At 41.9% G+C, this 22530-nt stretch overlaps 1 protein-coding gene across 3 annotated transcripts; it reads right to left on the bottom strand.

The window, feature by feature from the left end:
• Nucleotides 1–677: 677 nt before the first annotated feature.
• Nucleotides 678–16389, bottom strand: Ubl7 (ubiquitin like 7). Of its 3 annotated transcripts, none has more exons than XM_051197581.1 (11): nt 16234–16389; nt 14592–14804; nt 13055–13174; nt 9229–9311; nt 8479–8563; nt 8082–8139; nt 7160–7293; nt 6897–6946; nt 6499–6666; nt 5852–5974; nt 678–929 (listed from the first exon to the last, which is right to left on the bottom strand). In XM_051197581.1, exons 1-11 carry the CDS (start codon nt 16271–16273, stop codon nt 792–794), a joined length of 1212 nt encoding a protein of 403 aa, XP_051053538.1. In that variant the 5' UTR covers nt 16274–16389; the 3' UTR covers nt 678–791. The 3 variants fall into 3 exon arrangements, with proteins under 3 accessions (XP_051053538.1, XP_051053539.1, XP_051053540.1); XM_051197582.1 differs by having other exon boundaries at nt 16182–16258; XM_051197583.1 differs by lacking the exon at nt 16234–16389 and adding an exon at nt 15394–15546.
• Between the last annotated feature and the right edge of the window lie 6141 nt (nt 16390–22530).

Below are 22530 nucleotides of genomic sequence, written 5' to 3'. Positions count from 1 at the left end.
TATGAAGCCCCTCCATCAACTTGGACACATCCATGATGATGCAGGACATGTCCCAGGGAACACTGTCAAGAGGATTGAGAGCACAGATAGATGAGCAGCAGCTGGGGGCTGGTGTCCTCTCGTCAGTATTAATGTTCAGCTGTCTGTACTGCTGTTGTCAGTACTGTTTTTAACTGCTCTCTCTTCATGCCTTTAGGACACTGGAAAGGGACACACTTCCTGACACAGTTTGAGTCCTGGATCAAAGGATGTTTTCTAAGACTCAGGCAGTATGAGGACATGGAATCACTTGAAAAATATTCTTTCCTGCCACACCCAGAATCCACCTAGACACTCCCTAAACCATCACAAATGGTAGTCACTGCTGGCCTTAACTGGAACTTGGCAACTACTCTGAAGGCCAGGTTGTAGACTGGCAACAGCCTTGGGCTCTAAAACACCAAAGTACACAGGAACTATTGCTAGGGCCTTATAGGGTCTATAAGGTGAACATGGGTATTACACACTATCCCCATGATACTAGTCCGAAACTTCCTATCCAGGGCCCAAACCAAGTGGGGAGGGGGGGAGTATCAACCTGATCCTTGATGCCACAGCATCAAAACCATACATCTTGCTTGCCCAGCTGCTCCCACCAGTTAAGATCAATAGGAAGGCCGAGCATTAGACACAGCAGGTGAGTAGACAGACCATCAGATATATTGAGGGTGAGGGGAGTTGGAGGCAACTTCACAAGTGCCTCCTTTGAGGAATTGCCTCTGCAACTTGCTAGGCACTTGGGTACAAGAAGTTCATGGGGCTCCTCCAGCAAAGATCAGCTCCAGGGCTGCTTGGATATCCCCTCCAGTCGCCTGAAGGGCACGGAGGCTCAGCTCATCATCCTGGATGCCCATGTCACGCAACTGCTGCAGCTGAGGCTGCCATTGGCTCTGTGGAAAGACAGGGCAGGCAGAGGTGTTAGCTGGGCTCCTGATGGAACAGTAAGACTCAGAGGTTGTTTTCAGGATACAAAGGGAGAGAGGAGGCCTGCAGCAAAACTGTTGATGCTCAGGGCCATACCATGGATGCTTCAGGAAGACTAAAGATACACTGAAAGGTAAGGAGAACAAATGAGGTTTTACAGCAAAGCAGCTTTGTAGTATTAAACTATTATTTCACTGTTGGGTGATTAAGTTCTACTATGATCAACAAGCTTAGAATCAGTGTTCAAAGTGGAAACAGCTCCTTGCCAAAAGACACATTGATTCATAAGGGTCTTCTTTATTAATATGTTGTCTAGATTTCTGAACATCATTTCTGCCTTCCAGAGTTATTTTGCACACCACTGCATTGAACTCATGGTGTCATGTAATACACTCTAGATCCTGTTTCTCTGGGCCCTCAAATATTGTCATTCAGTAAACAGTAACTCAATAAATGTGCAGAAATATAGTAATATCTTTGAAATCTAAAAAAGGCATACTAATCAATGTATCTTTTCTTAGTGGTACCAACTGTCAGGTGCATGAACTTGATTTTTACTGCCAACATAATCTAAATCTTTGCTCACCAGCTACTGGCTGAGGTGATGCTCGTCTATAATTGTAGTGATTTTCCATTCTCTAGCACACCTGTATCTTAAGGCATCTAGCCTATGGAATATACTACTATCTGTTCTTAAATATTCTCACCATGAAATTAATAATGCATACCAAAATAATGTACATGGGGTATTAAGATACTAGATCCCTGTAAGTCAAGGGCCAGTAAACTTTTTTCAGTAAAGGGCTGGCTACTCACATATTTTAGATTTTTTTTTTTTTCCGAGTCAAGGTTTCTCTGCAGCTTTGGAGGCTGTCCTGGACAGATTTCTAAAGGCTATACAGGCTCTGATGTAATTCTGCCGGTTGTAATGCATAAAAATAGTATAGCCATAGACAATATGTAAAATGGAAAGTGTTCTGAATTTGGTTTATGGGTCATAGTTTGCCAACCCCTGATAGAGACTAATCTAGTGACAACTTGGTTAATGTACTGCCAGGTAAAAGCAAAACAGTTCTGTTTCTTCTGTTTACAAGGACAGAGAAAAGAGTTTAATCAAATCACTGCCTACTTGTAAGAGAATAGCTTGATGAGTCCTAGCAAGAGGTCACATCTGGAAAAGCACTTGCAGGACTGCCCTGGGTTCTACTCCCAGCACCAAATAAACCAGAAGTGGAGGTTGGGGAGGTCAGAATTTCCGAGTAAAGTGAAAACCACTTGCTATTGGAACTTATAAAAAACGTGCCATTCTTCAAGATGACCATTGTGGAGATCGCAGCAGGAATGTTAAATGCTTTCTTTGATGGAGCTTTATTTTAATTTTATTATTTTTTAAAATATGTATGGGTGTTTTGCCTGCATGTATGTTTGTGTTTCTCATGGATGCCTGGTGCTTGAGGAGGCCAGAAGTGAGTGTTGGAGCACAGATTACTCAAGGTCTAGATTCCAAAAACTTGTTATCTACACACACATACACACACGAACGCACGCACACGTGTGCGCGCACACACACCCATACACCCACACACACACACACACACACACACACACACACACACACACACACACGAGGAATAAATTTTGAAAATAACTAAGTCAGGAGTGAGGTCAAGGCAGGGCATCCCTAATTCATGCCCAGTGAGCCTTAAAAAAAAAAAAAAGAAAAAAAAAAAGAAGCGTAACCGCTGAAGTCATGAAACTCTAAAGAGGGTGATGGGCGATTGGGAAGAGACTGCCTTGAGAGAGGAGTAAAGTAGAATGTAGGTACTATGAAAGCTGAGACGGGTCACTGGGACGGAAAGGGTTAAACAAGGAGGAGGTGTTGAAACAGAAGAGGAGGCTGGTTAACAAAAACAAAGAAGGTATGAAAAGTCACATGGAAACCTATTGAGCATCCGTTCCACGGCTGGGAAAAGCTGCTCCTAGAAACTATGGGTTATTAAACAAAACACCAGTGCCAAGGGTGGGATACTGATTAGAGAGTTAATGATTGAGAAGGTTTCAGAGCTCCCAGAAACAATACAGGTTCTTGCCTTCCCTCTGGGTTGCTCACCAGAACTACAATAAGACCCTACTGCTGAAGACACCACACGTTTTGTTAGCATGATACAGAGAAGTAATTCTGGAAGTGAGCTGGAAGCTTCCTCCCTACTGGATCGTTTTCTCAGTCCCCAAAGGTACTATGCAGGCTGCTGAAGGAGCAAAGACATTAATGCTCTTATCCATATGTGAACCCTATGAACTATGAGACCATTTGCCAGGTAACAACAGTAGCACTGCTGTTAAAGGGGTAAACAACTGCTCTATGATTGGCTTTGAGGCCTACTTCATAGGAGGGAATCTATGGCTGGAATGGTAAATCTGACCAAAACCCCATGCTTGGAAGATCACAAGCTCTAAGGGGAAGGGGATTGAATGCTGTTGTCTAAATTGCCTTCTAAATATTTATGCTTGTACACACAGACAAATGTTCCTCTCAACTTCAAGTAGAAAAGCCTCTCTTTCCAATGAATAGTGGTGAATGAAGAGATTCATGGCTGTACAAGGTGCTTTACATCTCTAAAACGAGACTCTTACACCATTCCTTCTAAGGATCAGAGAACACTTCAGAAGAAGGGGTGGGAAGAAATGAAACACTAGATGTGCTACAAGATGTTATCCTCTAGGCAAGACACAAACACACAATAATGAATTCACAGCAGCCATGGATACTTGCACTGACTGAGCCTGCACAGAAAGGCCCATGAAGACAGCTAAGATGGCTCAGTGGGTAAAAGTGCTTGCTTGCCTTGTGGACCAGATGTTCAGAAACCCAGACAGATTATTAATAAAGAAGAACTTGGTTATGAAGCAAAAGATGCTCTTTCGGCAAGAAACTGTTTCTACTTTCAACACTGGTCCTTAGCTTGTTTGTCATGATAGAACTTAACCACCCAACAGTGAAATAATAGTTTTATACTACAAAGCCAAAAGAAATCACAAAAACAAAGTCAGTGAAGAACAGAAAATAATTTCAAAATGATAACAGCTAGAGAAGGCAATCAAAACTGATATGACAAAAAGAAAACATCAAGAGATGTCTCAGCAATTGTAATTGATGAGCCTCCAAAGGGCCCAAGTTGAGTTTTTGTAAAGTTTTTCTTTTCTTTTGGATATGTGGTAGGGGATTTCATGTAGCCCAGGCTGGCCTCAAATTCACTATATTGAGTGAGGATGTCCTTGAACTCCCAATCCCCTGCACTTCCACCTCCTGAGTGCTGAGATTATAAGCACATGTCATCACACCCTGTTTAAAAGTTTTGTTTACTATGAAAGGTAGTGGAAAGTGATCTTTCTATGCTCGTACACTGCATTAGTCAGGGTTTCTGCTGCTGTGATAAAATACCATGACCAAAAGTAACTTGGGAGAAAAGGGTTTATTTCACTTTATAGCTTTTAAGTCAGAGCAGGAACTCAACAAGAGCAGGAACCTGGAGGCAGGAGCTGATGCTGAGGAAGGAATTTATCAATTGAGGCTCCCTCCTTTCAGATGACTCCAGCCTGTGTCAAGTTGACACAAAAACTAGCTAACACATACACAAAAAATATTTCATTTTTGTTTTTTTAAAGTCTTCATATATACATATATATACATACATATATGTATATATAACACAGCATATATACATATTCATGAATATATGTATATGTAGCACAGGCTAATCACCAACTCATAATATTCCTACCTTTTAAGTGTTGAGATCACAGTGTAACACCATGCCTTAATACAAAATCTATTTAGTAAGCACATAATACTCCAGCTTCCGGTTGACTGCAATTCTCTGACATTACAAACAACACTGCTGTGACTGTTTCGGTGTTGTGAAACTGTCATTTTCTATTTACACAAACATCTCCAGGACCATTTCTGAGAAATGGGACTGCCAGGAACCCTGAGTGTACACAGCCATACTTCCTTTTCAGTGAATAGTCTCTTCATACCCTTTCCCACCTTCCTAGGAAGTGCTGGGTCTTAAGCTGCTCTACTTGAGGAGGATGTACCTATCACTTGTCTGACAGGGTTACAACTGTCAGCCTTAAGACTTTGCTTGGGTTTTGCTGTTGATTTTTTTGGCTTTGGTTTTCTAGGGATGAATTCTCACTTTGACAAGCTCAAAGTTTAAAATGACTATATGTAATGGCTCCTGGACTCGGAATTTCAGCCCACATTGTTTCTCTAGTGCTTCATAGTTTCATTACTGTCTACCTCTTCACAGAAAGAAACTGTACAAGTTGTGAGGAGAAGGCAGTGGGGAAGAAACGCAGAGACAAACGGTAAGGCTGTGGAAGGCAGAGAAATGTACCATGTGGCCAAGTGATGGCGGTGCACACCTTTCATCCCAGCACTCAAAAGGCAGAGGCAGGTGGATCCACAAAGTGAGTTCCAGGACAGCTAGGGCTTTTACACAGAGAAAAAGCACACATGTCATCTCAGCTTTGCTTTATGCCAGGTAGAGCCATGAGAGCTTGGAGCTCTGGAGCCCAGTGAACAGGCAACTGGCTGGAGATGAAATAGAAGCAAACACAGGCTGTCCACCTCACTTGATTGCCCATGAGCACCACATGAAGTCATGAAAATCACACAGGCTCGTACCCTGTTTTTACTACTTCATTTCGGTGGGACCCAAACCAATTTCAGAATGATGCTTCCTTCACAGACTCACTGTGAAACAGGCATATAGCAAACAGCTCATACTTGAAGGTATAAGATCCAATGCTGACACTCTGATGCTCCACTTAGCTGCTAGACTGACCTTTTTTCTCTTTAAGGTGTCAAAGTAGAGAGACTCACCTGAAGGCTAGGCTGCCCAGAGGCCTGCAGGGCATGCTGGAGGGCCTGGCTAAAAAGATCGTTGGTGATGGGTGTCCCTGACTGGACACCAGAGGACATTGGCGAGGTGCCTGAAGAATGGCCCTAGATTCAAATAAATAGTCAGCATTATTCCACAGCCACCTCAGTGTCACAGCAGATTGTCAGTGCTGCCACATGACCCCACACCTAACTCCTGCCTCCCCACAGGGGCCTGTTATGAGATAACCACACTATATTATGGGGCACCTAAAAGCAATCTATGTGGACATACAAGATTTCATGCTCTTTTACTCCAGGGAAATGGACTCTGAGACCCCAGGCCCAAACTAGAACCCCAGTTTTAAGACAGGTGGTTTTGGAGGTGGAGTAAATCATGAACAAGACTCTAACCCTGTAGTATCTAGTCCCTGTCATAGGCCTGTGCTGCTGAGTTCTGACTTCTGAGTCCTAAAGGCAAGTAAGTGAAAAGGGGAGTGACCTGAACCACAGCTGAGAAATCCCTACCAGGCCCCAGGACCTAGTGCAAAGAGATCTAGCACCAGGGGTAAGAAAGGTAAATCTTAGCTACTGCAGGGAGTTTTGTTTTTGGCAGCCTGTCCTTAATGTTCCCAATCCTCTCTCCATACCTGGGTGCCAGGAGTTGGTGTATGAGAACTGCTCTCTGGAGTACTGGCCAGGGCCAGGGCAGTGGCCAGCTCACTCTGCGTAATAGGGCGGGGCCCAGCAGCTCCACTGTACCCCAGAGAAGCTGGGCGGGAGCTGGGTGTACTGCTAGAGGGCGTAGACCGGGTGCTCTGGGGGAAAAAGGCATCCAGAATTAGGATAAAAGAACCACACCCATGCCCCCACAATTCCCAGAAAAACTTCTTCCTAAGGTCCCACCTTATAAAAGGAATTATAAGACATGGCCTTGGCCCCCAAAAGTCCCTGTGAACACTTCCTAGCCTTGGGAATAGTAGGTCCTTAAAGAGGTTCAGGTTCCCAGGACCATCTCCCGCAAGGGGCAGGCTGCCATGCCACTCACTGGGTGAAAGTCGTCCTCATCATCCGAGAGCCCGTCAAACAGGAAGCCACCTGGAGGAGAGTGAACAGATTCCAGGAGGAAGAACAGAAAGACCGGCGTAGCTCCAGATCTCAGCTCAAGTTACGCTCCAAATTCATATTTCATCTCTCCCCTTGGAAAATTACAGGACAGATGCACTTCCTGACTCACGCCCTATGCCAACACTATACATAGCTGCTGAGTAAAGCATCCCTGGGCCACGACCAGCTCCTGAGGGGCCTCACCTGGCATATCTCGGTACGAGCTGGAGGGCATGCTTCGGGAAGAGGAGTCAGCTCCTGGCATTGGTGTGCTGCCTGCTACTGAGTGCAGAACCAGGATGATGGCATTGACTAGGGCTGGGTGAGCAGGCACCAATCTAGAAGAGAGGTAGAAAATAACGATCAAGGAAACAGCACCTTTTTCCATGACAGTATGGGTGTTCTCTAGGCCAAGCAAGCCTCAAATTTACTGTGATTGCCTCTGCCTCCAGAGTTCAGGGATTACAAATGTGTGCCCCACATTTAAACTATTCTTCAGCATCTTTTGCTAGGAGGTTTTGTCATCCTGCTGACCTGCCCTTAGCAATGTCAAAAAGGCTCCACTTTTAAGATCCACTCAAAATCCACCACAAATATGCAAAAGCAAAACTACAGGCAAGACATGATAGGAAGTAGAAATGCATGGTTTGGTAGGCTCAGGGTTCAGAATTGGGTCCAGACACCACCTCGTATACAATAGGCAGATTCTGATGACTCCTTTCTCTTCCTAGAGCAGGATTAATTTCTTCACTTGCAAATAAGGGGACACAGCCACTTCTGTCCTTCTAGCTCTAGCATTTTATGGTTCTATATACCTATGTCTACTTTTCCTAGTTTATAATCCCTGACATTTACTACACAAAATCCACCTGGCACACAAAGCTCGCTCTCTCCCCATCCCCTGTCCTCACCATACTGATTCATGATGACACACTTCATGTGCCCCTGCCCATAGGCTTTTCTATTCCTTAAGCAGCGCTTGCTGTTCCTTACATTTTGACACAATTAGAAAGCAGACCTGGGGATAGACTGAATTGACCTCCAAGAAGAGATCCCAGGGCAACAATCAGGTTTCTAGCCTGACCACATGAGGAATGGTACTTTACAAAACAATGGTTATACTTACGTATCTAGCATGCTGGGATCAGCAAAGACAGAGAAGAGGTCTTTGTCCTGGAGAACCCCTGGAAGAGACCAAGATTTCTCTTAGATCCAGAAGGAAGAAGCAGCATTAAACTTCAAAGCAAGCAACTCAATGGGACCCCAAACCAGCCCTCCTGAGAAGAGGAGGAAATAAAGTCAAGGGCATTTTGTCCCAGTGGGAATGCTCCCTGTTCCCCACATTCTCCTGAATTTGGGGACACAGAGTTGCCACGATGGAGGACTGAGAGTCTTTAGGGCTGAGTTTGTGGAATGAGCTTGATTATGTCCCTCATCCCTCAACAGCAGTGTGTCTTCAAAAGATGTTCACAGCCCTCCTTTTCCAAAACCTCACATTTCTTCAAATCTTTTCTTGCACTTACCTAGAGCAATGGGATCACTGCTGAGACCTGGGGTGGCCACAATGATCTGATCCAGAGATTCTTTATTGTTGAGCATCTTAAACACCTGCAGGAGAGACAGGGATGGCTTAGCATTCCAACTAGCGCCACACAGTCATCAAGTACCCACTGCTCTTGACTCCATCCTCTGAATGCTTGTATATGATGCATATACACACCACACAATGGAACACAATGGAACACAGTCCCTGTGGTTCCCCACTACTATCCCTATATTTCTAATACTTCCAAAACAAATGCTCTCATCACAAGCCCAAAAACAGTTTCTCCAGGTTCCCAAAGCCCCTTCCAATCTCCATATGATGATGATTTTACACTGGTATACATTATGAAGGAAGTTCACAGCTATATTAATTCTGCCTGTCAACATTCCATTTCTCCATTGGGGAAATCCATGCTTAAGAGGTGATAGGCAGTTCAACAAAAGTCAAAGATCAAGTCCCATCAGAAAGGTATATGGATTCTGTAGCAGTAACCATATTCAGTCCACAAGGTCAGTCTGAGGAGAGGTTGTGTAATTATCATCATAGGGAATCAACAACCATTGCCTGACAGGCAGGCTTTTGAGGAAAGACAGGATTCTACTGAGGCCCACAAACATGGCAAAAACTCCCAGAGGAACTCTTGGTTGCCATGGCAATGTGCTGTCAGCTCCCAAGCTAAACAAGGATCAGTGTTCACATCATCTCTTGCACTCTTGCTGGAACTCACCGCCTCCCTGTAGGAGGAGCTGCTGTGCAGGGCAGTGTGCAGCACCCGGAACTCCCTCAGGGCAGCCACTTTGTCCACAGGTTCTAGAGGACAAGACACTTAGTTATCCCACAGCAGCCCAGGCTCTGTCATTACCACAGATGTGACAACATTATTTCAGCATTTGTCCAGGTGCAAATTAGTCTACAGAGTTCCTTCCCTCATCACCCTCTAAAATTGTGAGCACGACCTCAGAAAAACCCTTTGTGCCACAAGCATGAAATTTGCACGCTCAATAAATTATCTTCAGTACATTAAAAAAAAAAAGTTCCAGCAGAGAAGGATATCCTGCCATATTTGAAAGAGGCTTTTCTGATCAACAACCCACTGCAGGAATTCTAGCTGTCTTACATTTGAGATGGAAGAATGCATAATCAACTCAGTGAACTCTTACGTAGGGACCTAAAATAAGTTCACTCCAAGCCATCTTAACGATATAGCACTATGCTGACACAATATGTTAAGAGAAAGAAATAGAACACAAATTTGGATGTGCATTCTCTGGTAAAACTATGCAAAATATGTCAGTCTGCATATGGTCTAAGGCTGAAAGAAGCAAGATAAAGAATAACAGTTTCTAGGAGGGACAAGCCTATGGGTAATTCTGTTATTTTCTTTCGGATTTCTTTAATTTTTTTTTAGGTTTCTTTATTATTTTTTATTTACTTATCTTTTAATTATTATGTATTTGTGTGTTTTGCCTGAATGTATGTCTATGTGCCATGTGAGTGCCTGACCATCAGATTCCTTGGAACTGGAGTTACAATTGGTTGTGAGCTATATGCGGGTGCTGGAAATTGAACCAGGGTCCTCTGGAAAGAGCAGACAGTACTATTAACCTTTGAGCCATCTCTCCAGTCCCTGTAATATTATTTTGATTCACAAAAAGATAGAGAAATCAGGGCCAGATGTTAGTGGTGCATGCCTTTAATCCCAACACTCAGGAGGTAGAGGCAGGCAGACCTCTGTGAGTTTGAGGCCAGCCTGGTCTACAAGAGCTAGTTCTAGGACAGCTTCCAAAGCCACAGAGAAACCCTGTCTCAAAAAGCCAAAAAAAAAAAAAAAAAAAAAAAAAAAAAAAAAGAAAGAAAGAAAGAAAGAAAGAAGAGAGAGCGAGAAAGAGAGAGAGAGAGAGAGAGAGAGAGAGAGAGAGAGAGAGAAATCAGACTAGGAAAAACATGTGCCTGGCAACCTGTGCTAAGCCCTGTGTTTGGTCCTAACCACCACAAACAGACAAATAAAAAAACCAAGTCACAATAAAAAGAATCCCAGTAAAGACAAAGGAAGCACAAGGCCCCTGAAAGCTCTGAATAAACTTTTATCATGTGCCAAATAGCAACTTGTTTTTTGATTTCTGGACACTGCGATCTACAAATCCAGGAAAGTCTAGCAGTGGTCGTTCTGCATTTGGTCACCAGACTATCATAACCCATTTCATTGGGGAGGAATCGGAGGAATAGGGGCAGGTAGGAAGTTCACCCTGGGTCACACTTAGTGTCCTTAGGATAATCTAGGTTACATAATAAGTTTATAGACACTAGTCTCAAAGCAAAGTGAACTGTAAGCCTGGAGTTCAGCACAGCAATCATATGATCATGAGGCTGTTGTCTCCTTTGGAAAAGAGATACCATAAGTAAGTTTCCTAACTTATTCATTCAACAAACTGAACAAACCAAGCATTTATCCTGTATCAAGCTTTGGTCAAGTCACAAGAAGGCAAACAATAAGGAATTCTTGGGGCAGTAGGAGAAATGAAACTATGACTCTATATCCAACACATGAACATACAATTATAAAATGCCATATTGAGTTCTTAGGCAGAGACACAGATTGCCAACCATCACTACAAAGTGCTAGCCATCACTACAAGTAAGGCTAGGACCCAAGCTGCCTCCTTGGAGATCATCTAAGAGGGTAGCTTAAAGCAGAATACATGTTTACTGGAAGGAGGTCTTTGAAGTCTAAATGAAAATATAAGAAAGGCATGGGAGAATAATAAGGGGTACTTGATCTCCAGCAGTGCCAAGAAATAAAAAATAAATAAATTAAGCTTTCAGTGAGCAACCCTCCTCCATCAGCCTCTGTTATTCTGTGACCACAGAAGTATATCATCAAATCGACCTCCTTTTGGAAGAAGAATGCTACAGGAGAAAATATCTAAAGTACTATTATTTAAAAAAAAATTATTTTCAGAACTAAATTTAAATTCACCTCCCAATAAAAATTCCATTTGTTTCAAAACTAAACCTGCAGCTAACATGGGGAGAAAAAGGCTCTACATATCCTAAGGCACAGTCTGCTAAAAGTAATGGATGTCTCTGTAGTACTCTTTGGGAAAGAGGCAGCCAGACTAGATGAAAACACAAAGGCTTCTAACCCAGAATAATCTAGGTTTATATCCCAGTTCTAATTCATTTTAATTAAGAGATCTTGAGTAGGTATCCTTCCAATCTTTTTTTTTCCTCCATCTACAAAATGCTAGAATGTGATTAAGTAAGATACCGAAGAAGAAAAACAACCAAACAAAACTAGCTTGCAGAACCCATAACGATTTTCTTCAGTCAATGCCCTCTAACTAAAGAACAGAGGGACAGACCTGCATCTGAACAAGCTAGGTTCAAAGCTCAGTACATGGAGGAGAATATATACCCCAAGAACTGTGGGCATTTTAATCAGAGGATATTAGTAAAGTCAAAGGATTTTGACTTTGATGGATGATTCTGGGGAAAACACAGTTTTGCTCTGAGGTCAACTTTATGATTAGGTTCTTCATAGCTTTATTCAAGAGGAAAGGCAAACTGTAATTGGCAGAGGCAGCAGTCACTCCCATTAGCCAGTGTGAAGGGATATGCAGCTTCTTGTGTGTTTGGACAATGAGTGGGCTTTGCAGATGCTTAGAAACGGTAAGGATCTTATTTTTCACTTGATGTTCTTGTTTGATGATAGTGAACCTTGTAACAGTGGGACTCCAAAGCCTGGCTCTGAGTGTGTGGCTAATTCTTGGATGTGGGACTGCTTCTCTCTCTCTCACTTCCCATATAGATACAAAAGATGTTTTTGTCTTTTATGTTTAAATTGAAACAATAACTTTCAATCTGGTAACTACTCATCTGCAGACACAAACAAGATAAAAATGTGTCAAACTGGTAGTTTAACAAAGCTAACTCTTTAACATTTCTTGGCTTTATAGGTGGAGATGCTTCTAAAACACAAACACAAAAACAACATTGTAAATTCCAAGCAGCAACTTCTATTAATTAAACTAAAAGGGCTTTAGGTTTTGTATAGTTTCTTCAAGAGCAACCTGAATGCTGTTGGAGTATTTTCTGAATACAAATTATCAGTTCAACAGCAGTAGTTAGCTTCCTGAACAAATACCACCTGAGGGAATTTGTCGGAAGATTAGCTCACACAAGAACAAACTGTAGGATTAGAAAAATAAGGTAAGTTTCTGGATTTTGTCTAATGGACATAGCAACAATAAGAGGATGTAAAGTTAACTGAGAAATCAGCTGTTACTAAATAATTTAAATAGACCCATACACCCTACGTGGTTAGAAAACAGTGGATAATGAACTTAAAAAGTAAAAAACTATTATTAGTAGTAACAGTGTCACAACTTAACTCTACCAGTGGGCTCTAATCCAGTAAGGATATAGATAACTCCTACTGCCATCTCAGTAAATGTTTGTTGCACCCAGGACTGTACCTCAAAAATACACAGGCTCTTTCCTTGGAGATATAAGGAAGCTCTGCTCATCTAACTAAGGACAAACCCTCAACTTACCAGGTTTTTGATCAGGCTCAGGCCAAGATTTACGGAGAACATGGACTGTGGACCCAGGCTGAATACCATAGAAGTCAAGGGTCTGGTCATCTTTTAGCTTCCGGCCACAATAGATCAGATCTAAAAAACAACAAGAAACAAACAAACAAAAAAACCTACCCATTTACACTTTTATTTCTCAAAGCAATTTGATTTCTATCTCCTAAGAATCTCAGACAGCTCTCAGGGAATAGGGAACCGGCTCAGTGGGTATGAGCACTTGCTCTGCATGCATAAGGCCCTCAGTTCAAATCCCCAGCACCCACACAAAAAACCAGGCATGGCACATGTGTCTGTAACCCCAGGAGCTGAGGGCAGAGGCAAGCTGGCCATCCAGCCTAACCCAAACCACAAGCCTCAGGTTCAGTGCAAAATCTTGTCTAATGGCAATAGAGTGGAGTAAGAGATAACAGCTGATGTCCTGCTCTGGTCTCTTCAGACACATACATGAGTACATACTCCTGTACATACACACACTAAAAAGAAGGTGAAGTGGCACACATCTATAATCCCAGATACTTCAAAGGCTGAAGCAAATTTGAGGCCACCCTGGGCAATTTAACAAGATCCTGCTTAAACATTAAAAAAAAAAAAATCATATAAACAGGCTTTGGGTACAGCTCAGTGGCAGACTGCTTTCCTATCATATACAAGGCCCTAGATGTAATAGTGAGGGCCTGTGTATGTTGTGAGGATATGAAGAAATATATTTTTGGCCAGGTGTAGTGTTGCATACCTTTTATCCTTTTAGTGTTTGCCTTTTATCAAAGGCAACAGTGAGTTCAGGCCAGCTTGGTCTATATAGTAAGTTCCAGGCCAGTCAGGGCTACAAAGTGAGACCCTATCTCAAAACCAAACAAACCCAATATTTTAAACAATTTTTATCAAGTACAAATACTTAATAAATATATCCACAGAAAAGCTCTAGAGCTCAATACTGTAGAGAATACTTAATCTAAATAAATGGGAAAAAAAAAAAAAAAAAACTAGCAACCAAAAAGGATGAAACTAATCCACCTGTGATAAGAAATGTGTTTTTCACCAGTTGGAACCCTTGACTATCATAAATTACAATTATAATCTCATTTGACTGAACTATACTTAAATCCTTCCTTCATGTACTAGGAATGCCTTGCCAGCCTTCCCTCCAATCATTCATTAAAACAAACAAGAATCCTTCTAATTATCCCTTAAGTCTTAAGAGACAGATTGAGAAATCTTGTCTCATCAGCAACTCTTTGCTCAGCCCACCCCTAATTTTGTTCTCTCAGAGAAAAGACCTCAGCAATATCATAGCTAAGAGTCATAACAAAGTTCTTCAGTGTAACACAACTGAAGTGACAAACAACAGTTTTGTCATATGTCTTGTGTTTCTGCTCATGTAAAACTTAACTCTGGAATGTTAACGTTATGAAGCAACAAATCATAAGCCCTTAATTTATTCTTTCAACTCCTCTCCCAGAGAAGGCCAGAGAAGCAACCCAGCTACATGACTCACCAATCAGTTCCGGGTCTGGGACAGATTCCTGGAGCTTGCCAGCAATAAGCTGCTTTAGAAATGAAATGCTGTAGGCCCCTAGTGAGTATTCCCCCATTTCTGTCTCTGGCAACTGAAGAATTGACTTGGGAGCAAGTGGCTGGTCAGCCAGCTTCACTGCCAGATGCCAGTCTGAGAGAGACATCCTCTCTCTTTCGCGCTCTCTCTTTCTCCCTGTAAAAGAATAAGGCATAAATGGTTAAAGGACAAACAACCATCCTATTCCTCTTCTGAAACCAGGCTAAATGGAAGCTATTTCAGTGCAATACTGCTAAGAAGCACAAGGTACAACATTAGGAAACCAGAACTAGAACCTGGTGTCCTCCCTTTATTCCTCCTACAGTGGACAGCAAAGAATTATCCATGCTTCAGTTTCTTCACCTTAGAAGTGGACATAAAAGACCATTCTGATAGGGATGTTGTGAGGTTCGAGCAAGATCACACAACACACCTTTTAAACACTGATTTCTTTTTTTCTCCTTCAATTTCTGATTTAGCTGTTACAACAGCTTTAACAGGTCTTTGCCTTTCTTGCCTCCACATACCAAAGATTCATGGCGCTACCCAATGTCTTAATGTTTAAAACACAGATCTGATTTAACTGCTTTGAATGCCTTCCAAAGCACCTCTTTGAACAAGTGTCAACTCCACAGCCTGGATTAAAGACCCATTCATTCCGACTCCTACAAGCCCCAGCCCTGCCCCACTTATAACAGTTAGTCTGCTTCACACCAAAGTTGTCCACATGTATGCTTCCGCTCACCTCCTGCCTTTGCATGTAAGTTCTCTTCCCTTTTTGGCCTCTTAGCAAACTCCTACCAAGACCCACACAAATACATTGTTTCCATGCCCTCTTTTTCTTCTCTTGGTCACACATTCCCTGTTCCCTCAAGGCAAAAGAGCAACACAAATCAATAGATTTGAGGATAACTGGCTAGTCAGCCAGCTTCATTACCAGAAGCCAGGCTAAAAGGATATTTTCTTTGCTGCTTTTTCCTTGTAAGACTTGCTCACTTATTAATTTCTCACCATCATTCTCCACCCCACCCCACCCCTACCACCACCAATCTTGAAAGACTTGGAAGCCAAGACTAGAGCTTTTCTAATTCACTGTTTCCAGCCTGGTATATATGAATGCCCACAAAATAAATCAAAAAACTCAAAGGGTGCAAGAGCCTTGCAATGCAAGACAAGTCCTTGTTGTAGGCACTACTTCTTCCGAAGAAGCTTCTTGCAGTAGAGACAAGGCCAAGAAAAAGTTATGACCCTACTCAGCAGACCTCAAGATACTGTCCACCTTCGGTTTAAAGCGAGGAAGGGCTTGGGTTTTTGTATATCGATCTCGATCCTCGCAACCGCCCCCGGGGGCAGGCTTTGTCATCCATATTTTACAGATCAGTAATCAAATTCAGCTCAAGTCACTTGGCCCAAGGTCACAGATACCTAGTCGTGAGTAGGGACACTGTTGCCAACCCCACCTCTCCCGTGGGACCAGTTAGCTACTCCAGACCCACGAGAGCCCCGCGCGCCCAGGGGGCCCAGCGCCCTCACCCGTCCCGCGGAAGGAACCCGGCCGCAGAGAGCCGCCGGTGTAAACACTCACTCTGGCCCTCTTGCCGGAAACCGGAAGCTCCGCGCTGCATTCTGGGGATTATAGTTTTCGCTGAGGCCCCGCCCCTTACAAATGTCCGTTCAGTAGCTCTTAGCAATGCTTCTGGTTCCTAGGAGGCGTGACTTCTAGTAGTTTGAAACTCTAGGCGCGCAGGGTTTCTAATTTTCTGTCAGACAAAATCCTACCAGCTGAGGCAGGGAAACTCGGCGTGGGGTTTTCGGAAACCCGTTGATTCTCGCACTCTCCTGGGATATTTATGAAGCCTGATGATTATTCCGGACTTGGATGGGCTCTAGGCCGCATGACGAACTACCCTCGCCCCCAAGGGGACCGGTTCCTACGAGGACAGGCTCCCCGTGGCCCTTCCAATGAAGACGCTGTCCTCCCGCCGAGTCAGCCTCCTGTGCTTCTCGCTCCTTTCTCCCGGGGAACCTACCTTGTGGCGGCGCACTAGGGCTCCAAAAGTTGAGTCCTTAAAGAGGAGTGATTAAGTAGGGTTTCTGGCACACCGTGAACATGCAACAATGGGGTTTGTATCACAGTCATTCATAGAATCAGTTTGGGGAGGGGAATTTCCACTGAACTTTCATAGAGAAAGTTTTAGATGATTGAGAAACTTTTACTCGATCAAGTTGAATTGTGTTTGCACAGAAGTTAGAATTAGCTAAAGTCAGAGAGTACTGATTGTGGATTCAGGAAATTAGTTCCCAAACTAGGGAAAACAAATGTTGAGGGACGAGTGAGATGGCAGTTAAGGCACTTGCCCCCAAACCTAGGGCCACAGTGTGACGCCCCGTGAAACCACATGGTGGAAGGATAGAACTGACTCCTCAAGACTGCCCTCTGACCACACATTCCCACTGGCGCACACACACCACTAAATAAATGTAATTTTTATAAATGAAGTTATTCATGATAGCTAAACACTGATTCTGTGTATGCAAGTGTAAAAGCTGTATTCTTGTACAGTCAGACCACTCTATAGGACAGAACTAGGGCAGTAACTGAGTAGGACAGCTTGACAGAGAAAATCAAACTACACATAATTACCCCCTCCTGTTCATATATAATATGTGTGCTAGGGAAAGTTTCATAATTTCCAAAGTTCCTCTTCCCTATCATATCCAGTTTTAGATGCAGCCCCTCTTTCAGGAATTCTTAGCTGACTAGCTAAGTGTCTACTAAAGTACTGACACCTAAATGTCATACTTTATTTCATTAAATTTTGTTTAGTACTGTGCCTTGACTGTTTGCCAGAGATGTCAGGAATCCTATCTCCTTTTGTGTTCTCAAAATGGAGCTGAATGCTCATGAAATTCTTTTGTTTGATGTCATCATAATCATGAAAAAATGGGCCCTGTCTTCTTTGTCTTCCATAGTTGGCCAGGACCTGAAACATAGTAGGCTAGCAATAAATGTGTTAAATTAGTAATCAGACCAAAGCTATTAATCAAATATGATTGCCTTATTGTATGTAGCCTTTTGTTCCCAAGACAGGAGATCTCATTTGCAACATATGGTGTTGTAAATAGGCAAATTAATGAAGGAATAAGCTAGAGCCAACCAAAAAGGTTCTGTGGAAACCCAGCAAAGGTCCTAGAAAAAAATAGAGTCCTAAATGCAAGACAAAGAGACATTTGGCAGGAAGGAAAGAGTCCAAGCCAGGTCCTTCAGCCAGTTCATATTTAGAAACTTTGATACCCTTGTCAGCTCTAAGAAAATGCAAGATGATCATTCATTAAACTTTAAAGAGATTATTGAGCCTTGTCAGTAATTCTATTGAAAAACAAATTGTTAAGAATGGACACTTAAATTTTTATTAGTAGTATCTTGAGGGGAGTGCATGTATGTTCATGGGTGTAGGTGTGGGTGGGTGTGTGCTATGGCAAAAGTGTAGTGGTCGTGTGACAATCCGGGTTTTGGTCCTTGCCTTTCCATCCTGTTTGAAACAGGGTCTCTTCAATGCTATATAAACCAGGCTAGATGGCTCAGAAGCCTCTGGAGATTCTCCTGTTTCAACCTCCCATCTCCTGATAGGGGTTTTCTGTGATTACAAATGCCTACACTAGTGCCTCTGGCTTTTCTGTGGATTCTGGAGATCCAAATTCAGATAGTCAAGCTTTTGTGGAAAGTAAGTGTTTTTACCCACTAAACCATCTCCCCAGCTCAACATTTTTTATTTTTGAATTAATGTTTAATAAACTTATAAAAACATAAGGACTTCTGAGTCTCACAAGAAAGTAATTGAAACTTATCTGTAACAGTTTCTGCTACAAACACAAATGTTGGAGCAGAAGAAATGAATCAGTGGTTAAGAGCAATGGCTTATGTATTATTCTTAAAGGCTTAATGTCTTCCTCAGGATCTTTGTACATTTGTTCTCATTCAGACTGATATCCTATTTGACATTTTTTAGTGTTGACTTAATGTTTTCCTACTGACTTTTTTAAAGGATACATTTTTCTGCTCTTTTTTCAGCCTATTATTTCTGTGAATATTTTTGTGTGTGACACTTCTTTGGATATATGGATGTTGCTAGTGCTATGCCAGTGGATTAATACTTGGTTTGTCAAGATCCACAGTACAAACTGTGGATATCACTGGATAGTCTTAGAAATTTTGGCCTCAGTCTTATGCAAAGCACAAGCTTGAGGTTTCACATGGCAAAGAAAAACAGCTCTTCTCATACAGGGGCCCTTTCCAGACCCCTATCCTCAAAGCCAAGCAGAGAGAATGTCCCTTGTCTTCTTGTAGAGGGTAATTATTTTCTTAGTAATCTGACCTTCCACTTAGCAAATATCTTAAGAGTTTCCACTTGATACTGAGATAATCAATTTCAATCTCTGAGAGGCCTTGGGCCCCCAAACCAAAAACTCCCAAGCAAGATGTCCAGAACCACAGATCTTTACAGGGAGATACTCATCAACTCTCAACTTCGCTGATATTTTCAGTTCCTCTTTTATCTTTGGCATCTGGGGATTTCCTGATTCTCCTGTAATTACAGCCATGTAACTTTTAATAAATGTATTTTATATAACATGTATAGTTTTTTAAAATCTGTTATGTATGTTGGTGTTTTGTCTGCAAGCATGTCTGTACACCACATGCATGTCTGGTGCCCATGGAGGGCAGCAGAGGATGTCAGATCTCTTGGGATTGGAGTTACATAGGTTGTTACATATGGATGCTGGAAATTAAACCTGGGTCTTTTGGAAGATCAGCCAGTGCTCTTAACTGCTGAGCAATCTCTCCAGCCAGAATTTCTGTACCTTTTTAAAAGATTTTCTTTTTAAAATTTATCTGTATGGATAAAAATAATCCATATTGATTCATGTACATATGTCAGCATTCTACATGCATCTAGTGCTGAAGGAGGCCACAAGAAGGCACTGGTCCTCTGGAACATGAGTTACAGATGACTGTTAGCTGTAGTGTAGGTGCTGGGAATTGAATGAAGAGCCAGTGCTCTTAACCACTGAGCTATCTCTCCATCCCCCAACTCCTGTACCTTTAAAGTAGGTCTTGATATCTGGTAACACAAATTCTTCAACTTTCTTTTGTTCTAAATTGGGCATGGCTATTTCTTACCAACAGATGACAATTGTTACTTTTTTATGCTCCTAAAATATATATGAACTATATTTTTGGACTAACTGTGCATGAGCAATGTATCCAACTAAATATATGCAGTCAACAAAATTTATACTGCACATTTGTTTAGTAATCTACATATTTCACTTACTTGAATATTTTCACACATGCTGAAACTGTCTTTTGAAAAAGTGATGTTTTTACTATTTCCAAGTTATTTCAAGTTGATAGTAAAGTTGCAAAAATTATACAAAATGGGGACTTCAGAGATGGCTCAGTGGTTAAGAGCATTTGCTATTCTTGCAGAGGACTAGAGATTAGTCCCTAGCACCATATGGTGGCTTATAACCATCCAAACTTTAGTTCCAGGGGATCTTACTCCCTCTTCTGACCTCTGCAGGTACAAGTCCCACATGGTATACATGCATGCAAGCAAACACTCATATACTTAAAAATAAAGTATTTCAAAACTTATTTTTAAAAAAGTGCCAGGTGGTGGTGACGCATGCCTTTAATCCCAGCACTTAAGAGGGAGAGGCAGGCAGATCTCTGTGAGTTTGAGGCCAGCCTGGTTTACAAAGCTACACAGAGAAACCCTGTCTTAGAAAAATAAAAAAATACATATATTATACAAAATAACTTGTTCCTGCCCTTTATCCAAAGTCCCAATTGTTAAAATTTTACAGTATTTACCTTATCTTTTCTTTATATAGGTTAGGCAAGTGCTCTACCACTAAACCACGTCCCTGGCCTCCCCCTTTCTACACACACACACACACACACACACACACACACACACACTTTCAATGATAAGTTTTATGTTATGTATATCTCACCATGTTTTTTAAATAAACAATAAACACTTGAAAGTTTGAGTGATGACTCTTATCAGTCATTGTCCTTGACCTCCACTGATTCTTCTTTTGTTTGGGGTCTAGCCTAAAACTAAACAATGAGATTTCAGAAATGTTTATAAAATGCAAAGATATGTCTTGCATCACAATCGGATCTCTGTGAGTTCAAGGCCAGCCTAGTCTACAAAGCTATACAGGGAAACCCTGTCTCAAAACAAAACAAAAAATAAATAAATAAAATAAAAAGGAGAAATGTAGAAATCAAGTATATACTAGGTGCTTCATGGCCCTGAAAAGGATATACCCAACAAAAGCCTATGACTGAATAATTTTAAGATGAAATAAAGTAATGGATTCCATCCCTAGAACTGCAAAATGGAATCTGCCCTTTCAAGTGCTCTCTGCTAATTATTAGGTGATTTTATTGTATTGTCTTAGTATTTCCTTTTCCTTTTACATTGTGTTGGAATTATCACTATCCTAAAATTCATTCCCTTCACTGATATGGCATGGTATGACCCTCCCACCATGAGTGATGTTCTGCCCCACACCTTAATCCCTCTTCTGTCATGTGACTTGCTATGGCCAATGCTTTGTTGACTGATATGACAGAAGCAGAGTTTGAAATAGACTTGCACATTGGGAGGTGCCCATTTGCAACTCAGCTATTGCTGTGAGAACATGGTAGACACATGGTGCAGAGCTAAGCCTCCTGATTTGCCCCAGCTAAAGGACAGCTGAAGTTAGGTGCTTCCATTCTTCATATAGCTGCACGCTGAGGCTCAGCCAAGTAAAGTGCACAGATTATGATTATACAGTATCAGTAGTTTTCATAAAGTGAACACATTCATATAATCACTGCCCTGATAGAAACTGAGAACCTAAATAGCTGAGAAGCACTTCTCATGCTGCCCCATCATTATTCACTCATCCACCAGAGGCAAACATTATCCATGACTTTTATTCTTAAATGTGTTCTAACTGGAATGGTACTGTATACACAGACTTTTGTGTCTGGCTTTTATCCAACATTTTTAAGTTGTGCTAGAGATCAAATGTAGAGTCTTACATATGCTAGCAAGCACTCTGCCACGCTGCCCTCATTCAGCACAATGTCAATGAGATGCTTCCAGGTTTTTGTGAATGGTGACATTTTCTTCATTTTCAGGATTTATAGTATACAGTTTAGTGTATATTTGTGTATGAACATAATATAATATACACTCATGTTGATACACATTATTTCCCACTTATAGCTATCCTGAATAATAAAAATTCCCATATATGTATTTTGGTGAGCATACTTAGCATTACTGTTGTACACTATAATACTATGATTTTTTTTGTTTTCTTTTGTTTTGTCAAACTGACACAAGCTAAAGCCATTTGGAAAGAGGGAGCCTCAATGGAGGAATTGCCTCAACCAGACTGGTCTGTAAGCAAGTAAGTCTGTCTTGATTTAATGTTTTATGTGGGAGGGCCGAGTCCACTGTTGGCAGTCCTACCATGGGGCAGGTGGTACTGGTTTGTGTAAGAAAGATAGCTGAGCAAGCCATGGGGAGCAAGCCTGTAAAGAGTGTTCCTCCACAGCCTGTTTCAGATATGCCTGGAATTCCTACCCTGACTGCATTTATGATGGACTGTGATAGGAATGCATCAGCCAAATAAAACTTCCTTCCCAAGTTGCTTTTGGTCATGGTCTTTATCTCAGCAATAGCAACCAAACTAAGACAAATACTTAGGAAATTAATTGTTGGGATGTTGAATGAAGGCATTGGTCAACCGTAATGCATACTGCCAAACAGACTTTACAGGTTATGCCAATTTCAACTCCCACCAGAAT

This window comes from Phodopus roborovskii, unplaced genomic scaffold (assembly GCF_943737965.1).
Source record: "Phodopus roborovskii unplaced genomic scaffold, PHOROB, whole genome shotgun sequence".
In the NCBI taxonomy this organism is placed as follows: domain Eukaryota; kingdom Metazoa; phylum Chordata; class Mammalia; order Rodentia; family Cricetidae; genus Phodopus; species Phodopus roborovskii.
This window is presented reverse-complemented; position numbering and strand designations above follow the sequence as displayed.

Bases quoted from the DNA above. Each gene is read 5' to 3' on its own strand.
- Ubl7 (XM_051197581.1), bottom strand. From the start codon at position 16,273: ATGCAGCGCGGAGCTTCCGGTTTCCGGCAAGAGGGCCAGA. The intron at 13,175-14,591 runs GTGAGTCATGTA...GTTGTTTTTTAG, and splicing joins CCCAGACCCGGAACTGATTG to ATCTGATCTATTGTGGCCGG. The intron at 6,667-6,896 runs GTGAGTGGCATG...TTTTTCCCCCAG, and splicing joins ATGAGGACGACTTTCACCCA to AGCACCCGGTCTACGCCCTC.